The following is a 21,381-nucleotide window of genomic DNA, read 5'->3' as shown; positions in this document are numbered from 1 at the left end:
CGCCAAACGGATCACTCGGGAAGCGCACTCCGGTAGAAATGCCTAGGCTTCATAAGGGTGCTTTCATGCCTCTGCAAGCAGACAGCCCTGCATGCAGAAAACCCATAAGAGTGAGAGAGATAGAGATGGTCCATCTCTTTCACTCTTATGGGTTTTCTTCATGCCGACTGCCTGCTTGTATCTTTTCATCCTCCATAACAAATTAAAAATTAAATTAAAAAAAATGTAAATTAAAGTCAGATATAAAATTTACAAATAACGGTTTTATTTAAGAAAAACATATTCAAAAAAAGAAAGAGATTGTTTAGAAATCCCTTGTAGTTTTGGATCACCATATTCCACCATTGTAGATTCATCTCCTTGGTTGTAAAAGGTTTGTTCATTATTTTTTCATTTATTTTAGTTGAAAATTAATATTTTTTATTGAAAATGCAACTTATTTTAGATTTTTTTTTTACCGGGAGTTAATTTTTTCTATTCTTTTTTTAATGTAACTTTTTGGGTCTGAATTAATGTAGTTCGGTTAAGGATTTAAGAATTTTAAAAGTTTTTTTACAAAAGTTTAATTATTTGGTGGACAAATTGTCGCTTTTCGTTGAAAATTCAACTACTACTTTGAAAGTTGAACTAATTTGTTAAAAATTTATATTTTTTAAGATTCATCTATTTCGTTGGTGATTTAACTATCCTATTTTTAGAAATTTAATCATCTGCTTTTAAAAATATCATTTTTTGCGGAGAACTACTTTGTTGAAAATGAAGTTCTTTAGGATTCATAATTTTTGTTGAAAATTCATCTCTTTTATTGAAAATGCAACTATTTTGTTAAAAATTCGTGTTTTTTTCGCTGAGAATTAATTGTAATAACTGACAAAGTATGTATTTCATTTTTGGTTGAAAATTTATCTTTTCAATTTGAAGATTTATGATTTTTGTTAATAATTCCTCTTTTTTTTTTGAAAAATTTTTTTTTCAATTTCTATGTTTATGTGAATTTAACTATATGATCAAAAATCAAAATATTCTTATGAAAATTTGACTTTTTGGTAGAAAATTAATTTCCTCGTTAAAAAATAATATTTGTGGGTTGAGAATTTATGTCCTTTTTTCAATTTGTATTTTTTAGTAGAAAACTAATCTTCATTCTGGAAAATCCATCTTGTTGGTTGAAAATTAAACTATTTGGTTAAAATTCCATATTTTTTTAGTTTAAAATGTAACTACTTGGTAGAAAGTTGAACTAGTTTCCTAAAAATACATATTTCTTCCAGATTTACCTCTTTGGTTTAAAATTTAACTTTTTTGTTGAAAATTCGTTCTTTTTTTGTTTTTGTTTTTTTGATAAAATTTAATTATTTTATCTGAAAATTGCACCATCCATTAGAATCATGAACTGCAGAGAAATAAATCTATAAATCAAAAGAACACAGCTTTCCAAATCTGCTTCGAACAAAAACGATAGTAAGTCTGAGCTGTAATTTGCATATTTCTATCGTTACCGCGGCAAAATGTTTGAAAGTTGCGTGAAATATTCATGGGCGATAATAAATAGACATAATTCATTGACTTGTTAACATTTTATAAACAAACTTGATTGATATTCTCTAGAGTTAACTATTGTATAATGGAATTTTTACATTTTTACAAAATAAATATAAATCTGTTTTTTTTTATTTATTGCTTTGATCGACTTCGAGCATCTTCGATCGCCTTTCTGAGAACTTTTTCCCACGCTTCCGGTTCCTTTTCTGTGTAGTAGGTGACAATCTTTTCAAAGCCGTTTTTTTGCTTTTCGGTGCAGTATTTGCATTTTGTAACCAAGGCTTCTGGGAACATGTCTGTTGAAAAAATGGTTATTTTAGTTATAAATCTGGGATTTTTAAAATAATTTTATATTATAATTTAATGGGGGAGTGCATTTAACAACTAAGCAATTAAAAAAAAGGGGACGACTGAAAAATCCCGAAAAATAAAATTCCTGATACGGTAAAATTCCCAAATAATAAAATTTCCGAAACTATAAAATGACGGTTTATAATATTACCTAATCTAAAAATTCCCAAATTATTAAATTTTTTAAATGTTAAAAGTTTATTTTAAATTATTGTTTGAATTAAATAAAAAGCCGAACTTTTCTCAGAACCTAACTTTTTACAAATTTCAATTAAATTCAGCACTGGTATTTCTCGAAGTTTTTTTATATTTGTTTCTTTTAAATAACTAATTTCATTTTGAAGAATTTTCTTCTCATTTTTTAAAAATACTATGCACTTTTTCAAACAAAATTGTGCATCCAGAAATATATATATATATATATATATTTAATTATTACTATTTTAAATTTAAACAATAATGGTTTTAAACTTTGAGCATAACAAATATTTTTCCTTGATACAAATGTTTGATTATTTTATTTTTAATAATTTAATAATATTGATTAAAAATCAATCATTTCTATTGTTTAAATTACGGGATTTTCAATTGGGCCATTTTCTGTCGGGAATTTTTCAATTGGAGAATTTTAGAATGACGGAAATTTTATTTTTTGAGATTTTTCAGTCGTCCCAGTTATAACACTTTAAAATTCCTGACACTTTAAATTCTCTAACTTGAACAATTTGAAAAATTGTCTTTTGATTAGTGTTATTTTTCAAATAAAAATACAATAATGAAAAATTCAAAGAATAATATAAAACATATTTCTTTGATGATTATTCTATTTTTAGTAAAATATAATATTTATATTTATTTAAAAAAAACTGATTTAATTTTGAAATTAAGGAATTTTATAATTTGGGAATTTTCATTAGCGACAATATTACAAACTGCCGGAAATTTTATTATGGTGACGACTGAAAAATCCTGAAAATTAAAATTCCCGACACTCTAAAATTCCCGAATTGGAAAATTCCCAAATAATAACAGTTTCAAAAAATTAACTTCTGGAATTAGAACATTCCCGAATGATAAATGTTATGATTCTGCAATTTTCTGCCGGGAATTATTAACAAAAAAGTGTTTGGAGGTTTTACTATTGAGGATTTTCAATTAGTGTAAATTTGATAATTTCGGATATTTTATGATTCTGCAATTTTCTGTTGGGAATTTTCATCAAAAAAGTGTTTGGAGATTTTATTATTGAGGATTTTTAATTGTTGTAAATTTTATAATTTCGGGAATTTTCTATTTGGAGTATTTTCTTTTTCAGTATAATTTTTTATTCAAGTTTGAAAATTAAAAACAGTGAATTTCACAAGCGAATAAAAAATTGTTATAAAAATTAAATTAAAAAAATTAAAATCCGAATAAATTTTCGTCTTTTCGGGATTCTCACCGGAAAATTCAGAAAAATCCTGAAAAATGAAATTGGTGAATATTTTTAAATTCCTGGTTTGGAAAAGCTTCAAATAATAAAATTTCGGACATTTTATGATACTACCGATTTTTAAAAGGAATAATAATAGAAAATTCCCGAAACAAAATGCCCTAAATTATAAAATTGCTGACACATGGACATTCCCGATTCATAAAATTGCTGAATCCAAAAAATTAAGCAATGGTTCAATGATGAAATAAAATACAATACTTTTGTCGGATGAAAATATTTTTTATTTAATCATTATTGAATATTTATTTATTATCAAAATTTTTGGTTAGAATTTTTAAGATTCGGTAATTTTATAATTAGGACATTTTCCAACGTCGGATAATTTATAATATGGGAATTTTTATTTTGGGAATTATTTATTTTTGAGAATTTTCAATATAAACTCTCAGTAATTTTATTAATTGGTAATTTGTAAATTGTGGACAATTTTATAATTTCGGGAATTTTTTTTTAAATTTTATCATCCGGGATTTTACAGCCGTCCCGAAAAATGAAAGATTTTGATCAATTTTTTACGAACAACATTTTTTTATTGACAATAAAAGTCAATAAATGAATATTGCAAAATAATTTGAAAAACATTCGAAAGATTTTAAAACTTACATTTTTAATGGTTAACAAAATCTTATTGAAAATGCAAAACTTTTAAATTATTTATAAATACAAAATATATTTAAAGAATTAAAATCCGTCTTTTTAAAAATATCTCTTTTGGAATATTTCTATTTGTAATATTTTCTTTTTCGGGAATGTTAGTATCAGAAATGTTATTTTTCGTGATTTTTCAGTCTTATCTAATTGGTTTAAAATATAGGATATATGAAATTTTACCAAATTTATTATCACTATGAATAAAAAAATCTTTTTTTAAATTAATTTTTGACAGAAAATTCTCTTACCTTTGAAAAATTTGGCATCAGGAGTAAGGCATGAACCAGTTCCTAGATAGCAGTTGTAATACTGATTTCGAATTCGGTCATTTGCCAAAATCTCGTCATAATCAATATAATCATACTTGTCCGTATACAAATGAATCTCTTCAGATTTAATGGAAATAACCATTGCAGAAACTGCTAAGAAAGCAATCACGACAGAAACTCGAGACATTTTTAAAAAATTTTTATTACAATTTATTAATATAAATATTGATAATAATTGGTAACAATTGACAGGTAGAAGACACTCAACTAAGATTGCAGATTTTTGCAGCCTCTATTTATATGAGCCATATCCCCCATTTCAAGAAACCACTAATGACGTAAGATTATTATTATCATCATTCACATGTTCCGCGAAGAGGTCAACATGTTCTCCAAGTTCTCCAAGTTCGCCAAGCAAGAGCCTCAGAGACCTCGGTCTTACGATGCTATTGAGACTTTTTGACGTTCATTTTAACGGTGCAACTATTTTATTACTATTATAAAAATGGGTGTCAATTTTTGTAGGGGTAATCTAAAAATAACGTTAGACGATTTGGCAGGAGGAAGATTTTTGTTTTACATAAAAAAAATTAGAATTTTCAACCACTAGTAATTAAATTTCGATTAAAAAGATAGATTTTTAATGAAGAAGTCAAATTTTCAACCAAAAAGACAAATTTTCAATAAAATAAATACATTTTTAAACTAAATAGTTTAATTTACAACTAAAAAGTTGAGTTTTTTTGAAAAAGACAGATTTTTAACAAAGTAAATAAATTTTCAACCACATAATTGAATTTTTAAAATGAAAAGATCAATTTTTAACAAAAATATAGTGAACAATGTTTTATTCACAAAATTTAACATAAAAAAACATCTACAAAACAGGTGAATTTTATACAACATTTTCGAGTTTTCAAGACAAAGATACGATTTTTCTACAAAACATTTGAATTTTCAACTCGGAAGTATGAATTTGTTTCAATCAAACAGTTGATTATTCAGTTAAAAAAAATGAATTTTTAACAAACAAACAAAAAATGTATTTTTAACCCTAGAAGAAACTTTAGGTAGAACCCTATTGGTAAGGCACAATACTATGCAGCTCGGGATCGCACAGTCGTCAAACATAGGATAAAGCTGGCCAAAATTAGAAAATGTTCATGAAATGAGCCAAATTCGATTACTTATGGTTTTTTCAGGTCGCTGATTACGAATCCGATGTCAAAAAATCAGAGAACAAAATGGCGGATCCAATATGGCGGACGAGTATGCGTCATAAACTTTCGATTATTTTCAAAATTGGTATAACGGGGCTTTCAAGCGTTGCTGATTACGTATCCGATATCAAAAATTCAAAAAAAAATGGCGGATCCAATATGGGGGACGAGTATGATAAATAAACGTTCGATTCTTTTCAAAATTGGTATAACGGGGTTTTGAAGGTTCCTGATTACGAATCTGATCTAAAAAAATCCGAAAACAAAATGGTGGATCCAATGTGGTGAACGAGTATGCTAAATAAACTTTCGATTCATTTCCAAATTGGTATTACGGGGTTTTCATGTTCGCTGATTATGAATCCGAAGGAAAAAATTATTTAAAAAATAAATGAACCATGGTAATAATAAGGTGGACCTTTATGAAGGCCCTAAAAGGTCCTTATCTATTTCACAGTTACTCTAAAACTTTAAATAAAAAAATCTATACAATACAGTACAATATTCGAAAATTTTAGATTTTAGTGAGGAATACTTTGATATTCCTTTTCGTGTTGTTTGATTTCTCATAAACGATTCCCAGATTTTCAGAAACATTTCTTTTTCTATAATACCTAAAAAATGGACAGAAAATATTTGTTAATACGAATTTTTTAATTACAAAAATAAGAAATAAGCCAACAAAGCAAAGCGACGGGTCACCGTTTCGCAGAAGTAAGTTCAACTGAAGGTTAGGCTAAGGTTGCATGAATATAAGGTCAAAATTATTATTTTAATAAACATACGGGGCAAAATGCGTTAAGTGAACCCACATACAATTATTGTTTTTTTATCGGATTTAAACTTGGTTAAATTATAGCCGTGTTGGAACTATATTAATTAACCGAACTGGTTTTCAATATAAAGGGGCCTAAAGTTTTCGGGTTATGGACATGTATAAAGCTTGAAATTAAAATTGAGAATAAACTCAAAACCGCAGCTATCCGCAGCTTATTTTTTGATACTTAATAAGAAAAATCCTAATCATTATTTTAAACTTAATATATCAGCGGAACATTTTTTATATTCATCAAATTATATGACTTCTCGTCGTTTCTTCGAGACGATTTCAACCGACTTTACATGCTCTTGTAAATGACCATCAATGACATCATGATTCACCAATTAAATATTATTGAAGTACTTACTTTTCAGAGACGATTTCATTTTGGAAAGCAGAAATTTGTTCACCCTTCCACAAGCTATGCGTTTTTTTGTTCAGTCGTTTTTGACTTCTCTGGTGGACCGAAGGAACCGAATGAAGCCTCTACAAAGTACCCGTAAAGACCCCATTGGGTCCCCATTCGGTTCCTTTTAAAAAAACTCAAAAAACAGCAAAATCAACTTGTAAAGTGTTGAAATTCGGATTCTACGTTAAATTTTCAATTAGAAACTCACGGAGTAATCGCAATACTCTTTTTTTTGCAGCGGTAAAAAGTTAAAAAATTATATAAGATCTATAACGCCTGTTGACTGCTACTTACATATGATACGTTTGAAGTTTAGAAATTAACAGGCGTTATACGTCTTATATTTTTTTTAAACTTTTTACCGTTGCAAAAAATAGAACTATTGCGATTATTCCGTTACCTTCTACAGGGAATTTGAACGTAGAATCCGAATTTCAACAATTTAAAAGTTGATTTCGCTGTTTTTTTTTATTTGTTTAAAAAAGAACTGAATGTGTACCCAATGGGGTCTTTACGGGTACTTTGTAGAGCTCCATTCGGTTCCTTCGATCCACCAGGGTTGTATCAAACGTGTTGAATATTACTCGTGAAACTCGCTCAATTTCCGACTCAATGGCTCAGTAAAAGAAAAGATTTTATTATCATAGCATGTCGCAATAAGTTACACATATACTGTTGAGACTTATCTATAAGTAAAAGACACTTAGGAAGATTTTTTTGGGGGGTTTTTTGACCACCTTTTTCCTATTGTTGACCACTATGGATCGCAGTAGCAGTGGCAGTGAAATCTTAAAAAGTGCCGTGTCGGGCTGTGTAGTGTGGCTAAGTCGTCGGTTTTGCCGAAAAATTGTAAGTACGATTTTTAATTTTTAAAAGTGATTGCTAGCTCCCTACTATATTAATTAACAATGCATAATTTGGAAAAAAAAAATTAATAAAAAAACGTTGAAAAAATAAAATAATATACACTGGGAATCTAATTGAAGACTGGATGGGGGCATGGCTCCGAACGTAAGAGCCCGTTGAACCATTTCTGTCTGATTTTTTTCTCTGATGAAAAATATCTGGTCAATTTCTTCAATTTTTAAATGCCGCCTCTTCTTTTCCTTGGGCATTTTTGTAATAAAAGGTAAGCGAAACACCTTGTAGGATACTGGGAGTGAACTGAGAATTGCTTCAATTAGACATCAAGTGTAAATAAAACAAAATAATATAAACAAATATAAATATGTGAATAAATAAAAATAAAAAATTTAAAAAACAGCTAATTTTCATTTTGTTTTTCATCTTTTTTCTAGTCGCAATAGAACTGCGTTCCAGCAGATCCGCAAATGACGTGCGTCTGGCATTTGAAAATTTAGAACCAGAACACGAAGACAGCGAGGTAGACGGAGACATTGATCGTGTAGAAAAGGAAAGCAGCTATTCTTTATAATATATTATTAATATATCATATATTCGTAATAAACATGTGGATCGAAATGATGACGGGTTTTTATTGTACCATCTTATCCCCTTGTGTCCTTATTTTATTTATTATAATGATGAAATTTACAGTTATTGTCATTATTTTATTTTGAGCGTGTACCTGAGATCTTACTGATTCCATTCCACTATAATATGTTGAAATTCGAGTGTTTATGAAAATTGAGCATTTTCATGTCTTTCCAAAATTCAACTTTTTAGAGCGAATTAAATCGATATAATTTATTTGAGTAGTCGGTATCCTCCCCTGCAAGGATTGACGCATTTCTTTCTTTTGCTCCGAGAATTAAAAAAATGAGAATAATTTTTTTCGAAACATTGCATTTTTGACAATTTTTCATTACACGTCTTGCGAAAAATGTTACATCTTTTCAATAAATAATTTTTTTGATTTGTTTTTAGCATCTTATTGTTGGCCGGGAAATGGCGTTTCGATCTTACTGCTCATTAGTCAAAAAATGTTAATTTGTTCCAAATTTGTAAAACATGAAATTATTCGGTCCCCCAGACCAAGTATGGCTAAGTAAGGGTAAAAAAAGTGTGGTCTCCTAGGGTTAACTAAAGAGGGGAATTTTCAAATCTTAAATACACGTATTTTCTACAAAAGTGTGACAAGAATTTTTTAGTCAATAAGAAAAATGATTCCAAAAGTTTAAATTTTCAAAATAAAATGAGTATTCTATAAACGAGTAGAATTGTTAACCAAGAAAATTCCTTTTGTAATGAAACAGATATGGGGAATAGAAAAAAGAAGGTTAAAAAAAATTGGAGAAGGAGAATGTGGTTATTTGATTCGCTGGTATGGCCGGTATTAGGTTATGGAGCAGAGACATGGGGATGGAAAGAAAGGAAAGATATTGAGAGTTTACAAGAAAGGTATATAAGGTGGACACTAGGGGCAGACTGGAGGACGCCAGGATATATGGTGAGAGAAGAAACGCAAAGGGATTAGTTAAGTATTAGAGCGGGAAAGAGGGCATGGAAATTTGAGACGAAGCTGAGGGAGGGAAAGGGAGGGGAGTTGGCGAGAAAGTGTTAGATGGACGTAGAAGAGAGGAGAGGGAGGGCGATCGAATTAACGAGATGGGAAGAAGAAAGGTGGGAGTTCTTTAATGATAGAGAAATAGAAGACGGGACTGGAGTAAACTATGAAGAATTGGAAAAAAGGGAGAGGGAAAGACAATTAATAGAAAGATGGGGAGCGATTGAGGAGTCAAAATACAACAAATGGTATAAGATGATAAAAAAGGAAGGGGTGCTAAAGTATTTAGAAAAGAGATGGGGAGAGAGAAGGTGGACCAGAATAGCAAGATTTAGATTGCGAAACGAGGTAAGGGAGAGGATGTACTGGGAAAAAGAAGAGAACAGAATGTGTAGAATATGTGAATGGGAGGAGGAAACATGGAAGCATGTATGGGAAGGATGTAGAAGAGGAATGGAAGATAAAGGAAGCTGGCAAGAAAATGTGGTTAAGATTCTAGGGGAAGATGGATTAGGAGAAGAATGGATGAAGGAGTTGGAGGGTGCTAGAGGAGCGAATGAGAGAGAATGAAAGAATGCAAGCGAAAAAAGGTAAATGGAGGTATAAAAAATTGCAAGAAAAAGGAAACGGAAGTCGCTTAGATTAGAAGGGTAAAAATTGTAAGTAATGGTAAAGTAAAAGTTAAGTAGACTAATATGCGTTTGCGTTCTCATTGTAAGGAATGGAAGTCATGTAAACCCTTAGGGGACACAATATGAATAAAGAAGAGTAGAATTTTTAACCAAGAAAATTCCTTTTTTACTACAAAAAAAATTCTCGACAAAATACACAAAATTTTAACCAAATACAGTGAAACCCTTCAATAGCTCTCCATACTATAGCTCTTCCGAGAATTGATACCGCGCAGCAGCTAGGTATAACAGGAGCTTCGGGGGGTTCACGGGGACTACGATTGTCACTCAGGCGAACACTCAGGCGTGAACAAACAAAAGCGAAGCGGCCTATAATGAATCAGTTCCCACCCACCATCAGCCTCAAAATCGGCGCTTTAGAAGAGTTTCACTGTAGTTGAATTTTCAAATAAAAAATATAAATTTTCGAGCAAGAATAATAATCTTTAACCAATAAGATTAATTTTTCAACTCAGAAAAATAATTTTCTGACAAAAAAGACGATTTCTCAACAAAATACATACATGTTAACAAACTGAATAAATTATTAACCAAATAATTGACCTTTTTTTAACTATAAAGATCAATTTTCAACCAAACAGTTAAATTTTCAACTAAGAGGATTAATTTTATGCAAAAATGTAGAATTTTTAACAGAATAATTAAGTTCCTATAAACTAGTTGAGTGTACAACTAATTTTCAAGTTTAACTAATTTTTAACCAAATATTTGATTTTTAAACTAAAAAGATCAATTTTTAACTAAAAACCGAATAATTAAATTTTTGTGTATAAAAATTAATTTTCAATAAAAAAATAATTTTTTAGAAAACAGTTTAATTTTCAAGTCAAAAATATGATTTTTTGCAAAAAATCTAGTATTCAACAAAATAGTAGAATTCTCAGTTAAAAGTTTTAATTCTTTACAAGAAAAAAGGAATTTTCAACTAACAGTTCAATTTTTGACTTAACTTAAGAATATTTAGCCAAAAAATAAATTTTCTAGAAAATTGTTCGACTTTCAATCAATGAGTTAAATTTTGAAATAAAAAAGACGCATTTTCAGCTAGAGTGTATTAAGAACTTTTGAGTCAATTAAAGAAAATTCAGTGATTCTAAGGAATTACAAGGAACTTCCAAAGAACTTTAAGGAATGAATTAAATTAATTTTCCAGGTACTTCGAGGGATTTTACGAAATTTTAGAAGATTTAAAAAATTATTACTCGGGATTCAACAAGGTATAATGGATCATATAAATTTCAAAAGGTTTCGAAGCATTTTGAAGTGCTAGGAATATTTTTAAAAAATGTCAAGGAATTTAACGAGATTAAATTTTTTTTTAATGGTTTTGAGAGATTTTCAATGGATTTAAATCAATTTCAATGGATTTCAAAAAGGTATCCAGGATACCAGATATATTGAAAAAAAAATAAGGGATTCCAACTTATTTTTAAAGAACGTTAGGGAATAAATTGAATTAACCTTCAAAGGATTTTAAGGGATTTCTACGGATTTAAGATATTCATAGGATTTTAAAAGAAATGATAAAATTAGAACATTTCAAGGGAATTATCTAATTTTGTGGATCTTATTATATTTCATAGGATTTCAAAAATGTCATCATTTTTAAGGGATTTTGAAAAAATCCAAGGAAGTTAACGCGATTAAAATATTTTTTATGGTTGTCTGAGAATTTCAACGAATTAAAAAAATTTCAGGGAATTTCGAAATGGTATCCAGGATATCAGTGATATTTAAAAAATCTCAAGGGATTTTAATTGATTTCTAAATATCTTTATACAATAAATTAAATGGACTTTCAAGGGACATTGAGGGAATTCTGCGGACTTAGGATATTTCAAGGGAATTCAAAAGAAATAAGTTTTTATGGGATTTATGTAGATTTTAAATATTTCAGGGGTTCTTGGAGGGCTTTATCTGATTTGGTGGATTTTATAATATTTCAGAGAATTTCAAAGATTTCATTATTTTTTCAGGTATTTCAAAATTTATTATAGATTTCAATGTATTTTATAGATTTGATCAATTTCAAAGGAATTTAAAATGATTTTTAAGTATTAGGGATATTTTAAAAATTCTAAGGAAGTTAATGAGATTAAAAGTTTTTTAATGGTTGTCAGAGAATTTCAACAAATTAAAAAAATTTCCATAGATTTCGAAGAGGTATCCAGGATTACAGAGATATTAAAAAATGTCAAGGGATTCCATCGAATTTTTAAAGATCCTTAGGATTTCTGCAGATTTTAAAGGATTTTAAATATTTCAAAAGGTCTTGAAGGGTTTTGTCTGATTTTGTATATTTTATTAGATTCCAGCGGATTGCAAAGATTTCATCATTCTTAAAGGTATTTTGAAAGATATTGTAGATTTCAAGGTATTCTGTGGGATTTAATTCAATTTTTATGTGATTACCAAAAATTTCCCAAGATTTAATAGATTTTATAAGTTTCAAAGGACTTCAAATAATTTAAAAGTATTAACGGTATTTAAAAAATTCCAAGGAAGTTAACGAAATTAAAAATTTTGTTAACGGTTGTCAGAGAATTTCAAAGATTCAAAAAATTGTAATGGATGTGAGCAGATTTCTACTGAACTTTAGGGAATAAATTAAATGAAATTTTAACGGACTTTGAGAAATTTTTACGGATTTCAAGTATTTTAAGACGACTGAATTTTTTAAGAATTTGAAATATTTTAAGGTTGTTTTTGTGGATTTTGCTATATTTTAGACGAATTGAAAGATTTTTTCATTTCAAAAGGAATTTTTAATGATTACAAAAATAGTTAATCAAACACCATTTTCATACTATTTTTCCAAATTTATTCTACTTTTAAAACTTTTAAATTTCTTAAATCGTAATTTAGTAGGAATTTTTAGAAGCAATGTTTTTCTTCTTACTTTGAAGTGGTACATGCAATGTGACACATATTCATACATTTACTCGTAAACATTTTCTTTATTACCTGTTGGAAGATACGTTTCCTATAATTAATGTCAATTTTCTTCTAGATTTTAGAAAAAAACGTATGTTTCATACAGTTCCATTTTTATCACAAATACAATTTTTACAATTTAATTTATTTCAATATTCACGATTGGGTACAAAAATGAGCAGGAAAACATTTAAATATTCACAAACTTCCAAGTTAGCAAAATACCGTTATTATAAAAAGTCGGAGGTAGGGGAGCGGCGGGTTATGTGGCGCGGCGGCAAACATTAACTTTTTTGTGTAAAATTTCCTATTTTTGATTTGCAACTCAAATTTTTCTTGAAAATTCAACTGTTTTGTTAGAAATTCGTCTTTGTTGGTAAAAAATTAATCTTCTTTAAAATTTCATATTTTCTGTTGAAAATTGAAATACTTTGTTGAAAGATTTAACTATTTCTTTGAAAATAAATTTTTTCAACGAAAACTTTAACTATTCCATTTTTATTGTAAATGTATCGTTTTTTGGCTTAAAATTCATCATTTCAGTTAAAAATTCGTCTGTTTTTTAAATATAATTTTTAACTGCAAATATAACTATTCCATTTTTATTGGAATTTTTTTTTTTTGATTAACAATTCCTATTTTTTCGTAAAAAATTACCTTTTCAATTGAAAATATAACTATTGCATTTTTTGTTAATAATGTATTTTTTAAATTAAAAACTCAACCTTTTGTTCGAAAATTCGTACTTTTCAATAAAAATTTAATCTAATTGGTTAAAAATTTATATTTTGTTTAAAATTGATATATTTTGTTGAGAAATCATTGTTTATTGTGGTAAGTTAATTTTTCAACTGACTATTTAATTATTCTAGTTAAAGATTTATAATCTTAGTGAAAAATTTGTTTACTTTTTGTTGTTGTTTCAAATGAAACTTTTTAACTAAAAATTGAACTATTCCATTTTCGGTTGAAAATTCATCTTGTTTAGTTGAAAATTTTTCTACTTTATTGAAAATTCTTCTTTAGGTGAATGAATCTTATAATTTGTTTATAATTAAAGAACATAAGAAATTCGCACAAAAGTGATCTTTTCCTAAATACTAATTCGCATTTTTTAAGGTGAAGGAAAATTTTAATAAAGATTATGAAGGGTTTTCAATCAATCTTTTATTGGTACTATAAATTATCATTTCCATGATTGTTCTCATATTTACATATGTACATAAATATTACATGCAAATATTTCATCAATTAGATACAAAGGTGCAAATAGAGTTAACTGTTGACGTACAAGGAAAATTTAAATGAGTCGATTAGATCAAATAACTTCCTCTTTACGATTTCTTATCCTAGATAGTGGGTGATAATCAGTGAATAATTTGCATAATTGATACTACTTAAGATAACTAATTGAATAATTAGAGCTTTCTACAACTCATTATTTGAAAATATAAATTGAAAAGTAATACGTCACACTGTCTATTTGTTTGGCAAAAAATGTATTACTTTTATAAGAATTTTTTTATATACTTTCGATATAAAAAGAATAAAAATTTTCATTTTTAATTAGGCTGTTTTCTATAGCAATAAGCAATAAATCTATGAATTGCGTGCTTGAATTGAGCGCGTTAATATTTGTTTCCATTGCTCTGGATCATTTTCGATATAATAGACAACGATTTTTTCGAAAATTTGCTTCTGCTTCTCGGTACATCTTTTACAGCGGGTGCCAATTGCTTCCGGGAATACATCTGTCGAGGAAAAATAATAATTATTGAATAAAAAGTGAAGATATGTAATGGCTAATTTGAATTGGTTATGTAAGATATTTAAATATTTTTATGAACTAGCAGAAATAGCGTGCTACACGCGCTTATAAGACGTTTCTTATTTTCATGGGCTAATCATCCAATTAAAGTATATTCTTTTATTTGAAGTAAATTGTCAAATATAATTAATAATAATAAATTAAAATAAATTTCAAAATAGCTACATCGGCTATAATGCAATAAAAAAAAATAAAAAATATATATACAATGTAATCTTGAACTTTCATTAAATATAAAATTTTATCCTAGCAGGAATTAGACGTAATGAACAAAATTACTAAATTAATATATTGCAAAATTATAAATTGAACGACGTAAAAAAAAATTAAATTTGAATTATTTTGAAGATTAAAAATCGAAATTGAATTCTAAATCTTCCAAATTGAAGACATTTTTCATGTAAAGCATCAAAATTAAATTAGTCTTAATTTATAGTTTTTAATTTTCAGTTTGAAGATTAGTATAGTTTTTAATTTTCATTTTCAAGATTCCAATTCTAAGTCTTGGAAATTGAAAAAATTATGAAGGTTCATCATCAAAATTACAGAATCTTGAATTGTAAAACTTGAAACTTGAATAATTTTTAATTTAAAAGTTTCAAAATTAAAAACTCTTTAATGTTAAAGATTGTGATGATCAACAATCAAGAATTAAATTTTTAATTACATAGATTTTGAATGCAAAGTATCAAAATTACAGAATTTACATTACAAAACTCAAAGTTTCATTATTTAAAATAAAAAATTTTAAAAACTCCAATTCTAAATCTTCTAAATTGAAGAAATTTCGGTTAATCATCAAAATAATGGAAATTTGTAGTGGTTAATTCTCAGCAATAAAAACACTTGAATTTTAAGGATTTATGATTGAAAATTCTTAAATTTTTGATGATTTTGAAGATCAGAAGTTAAGTTCTCCATTCCAATTCTTCCAAATTGAAGAAATTTCGAATTAAAATCATCAATCACAGGACCAACGTTAAGTAGTATACGTTCTTACATTTATAATGTTTCCCATTTAAAATTACTTTTTATCTTAATGGCTTTCTTTAGAATAATTCAATTTTATTTGATCATTTTTATCATTTAGAATGGTCAACTTATTTCTTTACCTTAGAAAAATTAGTCGAGTCAATGTTATAGGAAATTAAGTTTTTGATATGATATAATTTTTAAATACGTCAAATTCGAATCGGTTCGAAATTAAAATTATTTATGTGGATAAGTTTAAAATGTTTAATTATTCAACTCTAAACGCTATTAATAAAAAATAATACAATTTCGACTCCTTTGAATTTTAAACAATCTAATTTAAAAAATATTTGATTTTAAATATTTCAATCATTCAATTTCGAGATTCTTTATTAATAAAAAATATATATTTAATTTTGAATGCTTTGAATTTGAAATAAAACAAGTTCAATTCTTTTCAGATAAAATTGTCCAATTTTCAAAATTCACGTTTGAAATTCTTCAATTTTGAGGGCTTCCGATAAAAAAATTTCAATTCGAAACACTCTCATTGTCAAATTATTTGATAATATACACCTTTATTTAGACGTTCTACAATGTTCTTTTCATTCCATTCGAAATATTGTTTTTCTCACTCAAAATTTTACCTAATCAAAAATCATTTGAATTCAATATAGTTTTTGAAAATTTCAAACGCATTTAATTCAAAATTATTATTAATTCTTTCAAAGTTTGTATAACATATTTTTTTTAATTTGTTAATATTGGGTTTTTAAATTTTTTATATTTTTTTTATCTTAATACTCGTCCATTTACTACTATTTTTTATTAATTATATACAAGCTATAGCTTTGATAGCTTTTGATATTAAATTCGTATTGCAATTTTAAAGGGTTTGATAACCTCAATAGCATAACATTATATTTTCAATGCCAGGCGGAATCTTGAAGAACTCGTTTCTTAAATCAGACATTCAAGGACATTTCCGCCAATGTCAGTCTTTTCAACTGGTTATATCCGAATTCAACGTCCTTCATATTATTTGAATTAATTATTTACAAATTTTTTAAACATAGTTTTAAGTATTTTATTTGAATAATTAATTATTGAATTATTTAAATATTTAATTAATAAAATTTATTAAATATTTAATCTAATATATTAATTTAATTGTATATTTAATCTCTCCCTTTTACTTCAAATAAACCACTTATTTTCCAGAACAATAGAATGAATACTCTTGAGGATATACATCAATACATAAATAAACAACATACAAATTAAACAAAATTGGGATGACTGAAAAATCCCGACAAATAAAAAATCCGACAAATTAAACTTCCATATAATAGATAAATTCCCGAATTAAAATTACCAAAATTATAGAATAATCGAAAATTTCAAAATAATAATATTTCTGAATCTAAACAGCTTAAAAATTATGAACAATTTATATTATTAGCGATTATAAAAAATCCTGAACAATAAAATTCTCGACAGATAATAGTTTTACCGAATTAAAAAATTTCTGATCATCAATTTCAGAATTAAAATAAGGGGAGCTGAAAAATCTTGAAACATAAATATCGCGACACTGTAAAATTCCCGAAAAAGATAATATTAAAAAAAAATTGCCGAAATTATATAATTGCTGAAATATGAAAAAAAAGGTTATTTATTTTCCAAACAAATTTTGCAGGATTCAATTCAGGGCTGATTTATCTCGAAATGTCTTTTCATTATTTTTTTCATTGAACATTCGACATTGTTTTTTGTAATAAAAAATAAAAAATATTAATCAAATTTTTACATGAAATTTTTTATTGGGAAATATATATTTATCAATTAATGTTTTATTTTAAATTCAAACAATAATTTTTCTAAACTTGAAATATTAAATTTTTGTTCTAAAAATATTTGACTATTGTTTGATATTTAAAAAATATTGATATTGGTCTATTGTTTTATTATTCTACTTGTTGAAATTTGGGAATTTTATAGTACGGGTATTTTATACTTCGGGAATTTTTTGTCGGGAATTTTTTTTCCGAGGACGAAAAAATATCCCGAAATAGAAAATATTCGATATAGAAGAATGCCGAAATTGTTTGAATTAAAGATAACAATAAATGTCAAAAAATTATTTAAAAAAATAAATTTGAAAGCATTTGCGCCTCGAAAGAAAAAAAATGTATCCCTACATTTTTACGAACCCAATGACATTTTCCAATCAAACATAATTTTAGACAAAATTTTTCCTTTCGAAAAATATAATTTCAAAAATAGAAAGCTATAATTAATAAAATCAATTTGCAAAAGACGTTTTTAGAATAAATGTTTGTTATAATTTTTAGTTTTTTTTTTTATTGAGAATAGTTTTTTTTTTGAAATTACACTATCAATCATATTATTCAGATTTATAAAGTCACAGAAGAAATATTTCATCAGATATCTGATTTATTGGCACGAAAAATAGTTTAAATAAAAATTAGTGAAAAAGTATGCATACCTTTGAAAAATTTAGCATCTGGTGTTAGACACGGACCAGTTCCAGAATAGCATTTTGAGTATTGATTTCGAATTCGCTCATTACTCAAAATTTCATCGACATTAATAAAATCATATCTATTCGAATACAATGCGGTAGGTTCATCTGCAGCTGCAGCGAAAGTCACAAGTAATACTAGACCGAAGAAGATGCCAAAGCCCGACATTTTTGTCCCGGAAGAAGGCTCTAAGTAATTTCGTTTGCAAGTTTTTTCGTAATATAAATTCTACAGGAGACCTAGTGTCAAAGTCAAACTTGTTTTTAATACTGACTCCCAATGCACCATATCGAAGCATTTATACATTCGGAAGTCCTTCATTCTTAGAAGCTAACGTCACTGAGATGACCATTTAACTTATTCATAATTTCATCAATGATGCCACATCTGACCAAAGGTCAATTTGAGATTTTTTAACTGTTTTTACGGATATTTACGGATGCGGAAATGTTAAGGCCACTTCCTTCTTGCTTGACAATTCAAATGATAATTTCCTTAATTTATTCTAGCGGAAGAGAATACGGAAGTTCTCTAATTATAATAGCAGGCTTCAGCAGACTGCTTCACAGTGGGGTGGTCCAAAAATGAATTGGAAACTTTTCTTTAATTTCTATGCATACAGCTCAAAAATTTGTTCGAACTCATAAAAAATAAATGCTTTATTAAAAAATTATAATAAGATATTCCGCAAACCTCGTAAAGTTTAGCACACACAATTTAAACAAACCTAGCTTTTTAGGCAAATTATTATTGTTTGTTACTATCGTCTTCTATAGTATTGATAGATAGTTTCGATGTTTTTTGAAATTTTGAGATTTTTGTAAATTTTTACTCAGTAAGATAATAATGAATACAAGTTAACAAACATGTATGTTCAAGCAATTTATTATTGCTTAAAACTATCTTCTTTTATGGCAATTCTAGAAATTTGCGCTGTTTTATGAAATATTACAGATTTTGTCCACTTTTTCACTCAGAGCGAGGCAATAATAATTTAAATTTAACAAATTATTATTGGTTTTAACTATCTTCTCCTGTAGCAATGCTGAAAGTTGCTGTTTTTAAAAAAATTTAAACTGTTTATTCACTTTTTACTTAGTGAGGTAATAATCAATGCAAATTAACAAACATTATTGTTTAAATAATTTAATATTGTTGATAAAAAATATTAATAAAGGTTTTAAACAATTTGTAGAGGTAGGCAAACCCCAATCTTTCACTTATGGGGTTTTTTGGAGATCCTGTAAAACTGACTTAGGGGAGTGATATTTAACAAATATGTTGTGATTCGTATTTTATTGCTAATTGTAAAGAGAAATGTTGAGTTTCAACTCGATTCTCTTAATATCTGACGATTCTGCATACAATTTGCAAAAACGTATTTTTACATTCTCATCCTATTGAGAAGGTATTGGTTTTATGTGAAAAATGTCTTTCGCGGAATCATCAAATGTCGACGTTTTGAGGCCCCCTGGTTCAGAAAAAATAGTTTTTACATCAGTGTCTGTCTGTCCTCGTTTTCGTGGTCATTGTAGTCTGTAAACGCGGTAACATTTGAAGGAATTATTCGATTTGATTTTCCTTTGGCATACTTTATAAAGATATGCAAAAAAAGGTCGAGTTCGTTAGACAGCTTTTTTTGACAAAATTTTTTTAAAGTTAGAGCATTTTGAAGATGTTTGAGACAATTTATCCAAAAAAACCATACGAAAATGAACATTTGAAGCCAAACGAAGCGCGATATGGGAAAAAGTCAAGAGAAAAAAATGTTAGTTTTTAAGGCCTTATAGAAGACTGTCTAAACAAATTTTAGAATTTTTTCAAGATAAATTGAGAATTTAAATTTTGATTGCAAAAAAAACGAATGAAAAAGCAATAATTCCATTTTGTGTTCAAAGAAAGCTAGATACGAATAGAGATAGATCGACAAAAATTGTGCACCTAAAAAAGAATTACAAATTTGTCAGGAATTACTTTTTTGTAGGATAAGTACTTTTTGTTTTATTTTTGAAAAACAACATTGAATAAGAAAATCATATTTGTCGACAAACGATACAAACTACAAGAATAAGTGAGACAAAAATTCAACTAAAAAAGATTTACGAATTTATTACGAATTTTTTGTTGTTAGGAAGCGTGGTTTTTCTTTGAATCGTAAAAGACAAGATTAAAAAATATACATATAAAAGCAAGGCAATAAGAATAAGAATGTTTAAATTTCCATGCATATTATGAACTGTAATTAAATGAATTTATTGAAATGGTACACGTTTCACCGCAGCTAAGATTAAAATTTGATGCAAAATAAGAAACAAATATTAAAGTAATAATGATAAATACAGTTTTTACTTTATTTTTCAATCTTTTAATACGCAATCCCAAAGAGAGGTACATAAAAAATATATTATATTTGATATAAAAGTGTTACGCGTAATGTAGAACCTTTGACATTTCGGGCAAAATCGAGTGCGAAGCACAAGATATGTGATGAGAATGTGTTCACTAAAGCCGAAAGAGCTAGGATCTGCAAAATACTTTTCATTATTTTACTTAGCCATAAGATTCCCCAAAATAAGAGTGGACAATGGACAATTTAAAATTATTAATTTGTTTGGTACCATACATTTTGTATATCTCGATGATATTGTGATATTTCTTGATAGCCTAGAGGAACACAGAAGAAAATGTATTCACACTATATTGACGCAATTTTACGATTGCAATACGAAAAACGCGAATTCTTACGTCCTGAAGTGAGTTGCTTGGGTCACATAATTGATAAAGATGGATTACAACCAGAGTCAAGAAAAAGATGAGCCGTAAAAAAATTTCCAGTTCCAAAAAAAGATAAAAACATTAGGCAATGTTTAGGATTAGTGGGATATTATAGTAAACATATAGACAAATCCGGCAGAATTGCTCAACCTTTACAATAACTAATGCAATAGGACGCACTCTTGGTATGGACGGAAAAACAGCAAACAGCACTTGATAGCTTATAGTCACAACAGATGATAATTTTGGTTGTAACCCAACTTCGCCTACACAGAGAAAAATAGATTTCTTCATAGTTAAGAAGACTCTCATATTATGTTCAAATAACAATCCGCAGAGAATCAGCTTTAAATATTCGTCGAGGGTGCCAGCTTTTTTTTTAGCGAGGGCTGGTGAAAAATATTCAAAAA

The 21,381-nt window shown here is 27.5% G+C and overlaps 2 protein-coding genes across 2 annotated transcripts; both read right to left on the bottom strand.

The window, feature by feature from the left end:
- Positions 1 to 1,561: 1,561 nt before the first annotated feature.
- On the bottom strand, positions 1,562 to 4,573 carry LOC117180286 (ejaculatory bulb-specific protein 3-like). The gene is made up of 2 exons (XM_033372698.1): positions 4,288 to 4,573; positions 1,562 to 1,838 (listed from the first exon to the last, which is right to left on the bottom strand). Exons 1-2 carry the CDS (start codon positions 4,493 to 4,495, stop codon positions 1,675 to 1,677), a joined length of 372 nt encoding a protein of 123 aa, XP_033228589.1. The 5' UTR covers positions 4,496 to 4,573; the 3' UTR covers positions 1,562 to 1,674.
- Positions 4,574 to 14,022: 9,449 nt separating this feature from the next.
- LOC117180056 (ejaculatory bulb-specific protein 3-like) lies at positions 14,023 to 18,446 on the bottom strand. The gene is made up of 2 exons (XM_033372369.1): positions 18,160 to 18,446; positions 14,023 to 14,601 (listed from the first exon to the last, which is right to left on the bottom strand). The coding sequence occupies exons 1-2, from the start codon at positions 18,362 to 18,364 to the stop codon at positions 14,450 to 14,452; spliced, it is 357 nt and encodes a 118-aa protein (XP_033228260.1). The 5' UTR covers positions 18,365 to 18,446; the 3' UTR covers positions 14,023 to 14,449.
- Positions 18,447 to 21,381: the final 2,935 nt, after the last annotated feature.

This window comes from Belonocnema kinseyi, chromosome 9 (assembly GCF_010883055.1).
Source record: "Belonocnema kinseyi isolate 2016_QV_RU_SX_M_011 chromosome 9, B_treatae_v1, whole genome shotgun sequence".
NCBI lineage: Eukaryota > Metazoa > Arthropoda > Insecta > Hymenoptera > Cynipidae > Belonocnema > Belonocnema kinseyi.
The sequence above is the reverse complement of the archived record's forward strand: the minus strand, read 5'-3'. Positions and strand labels throughout refer to the sequence as shown.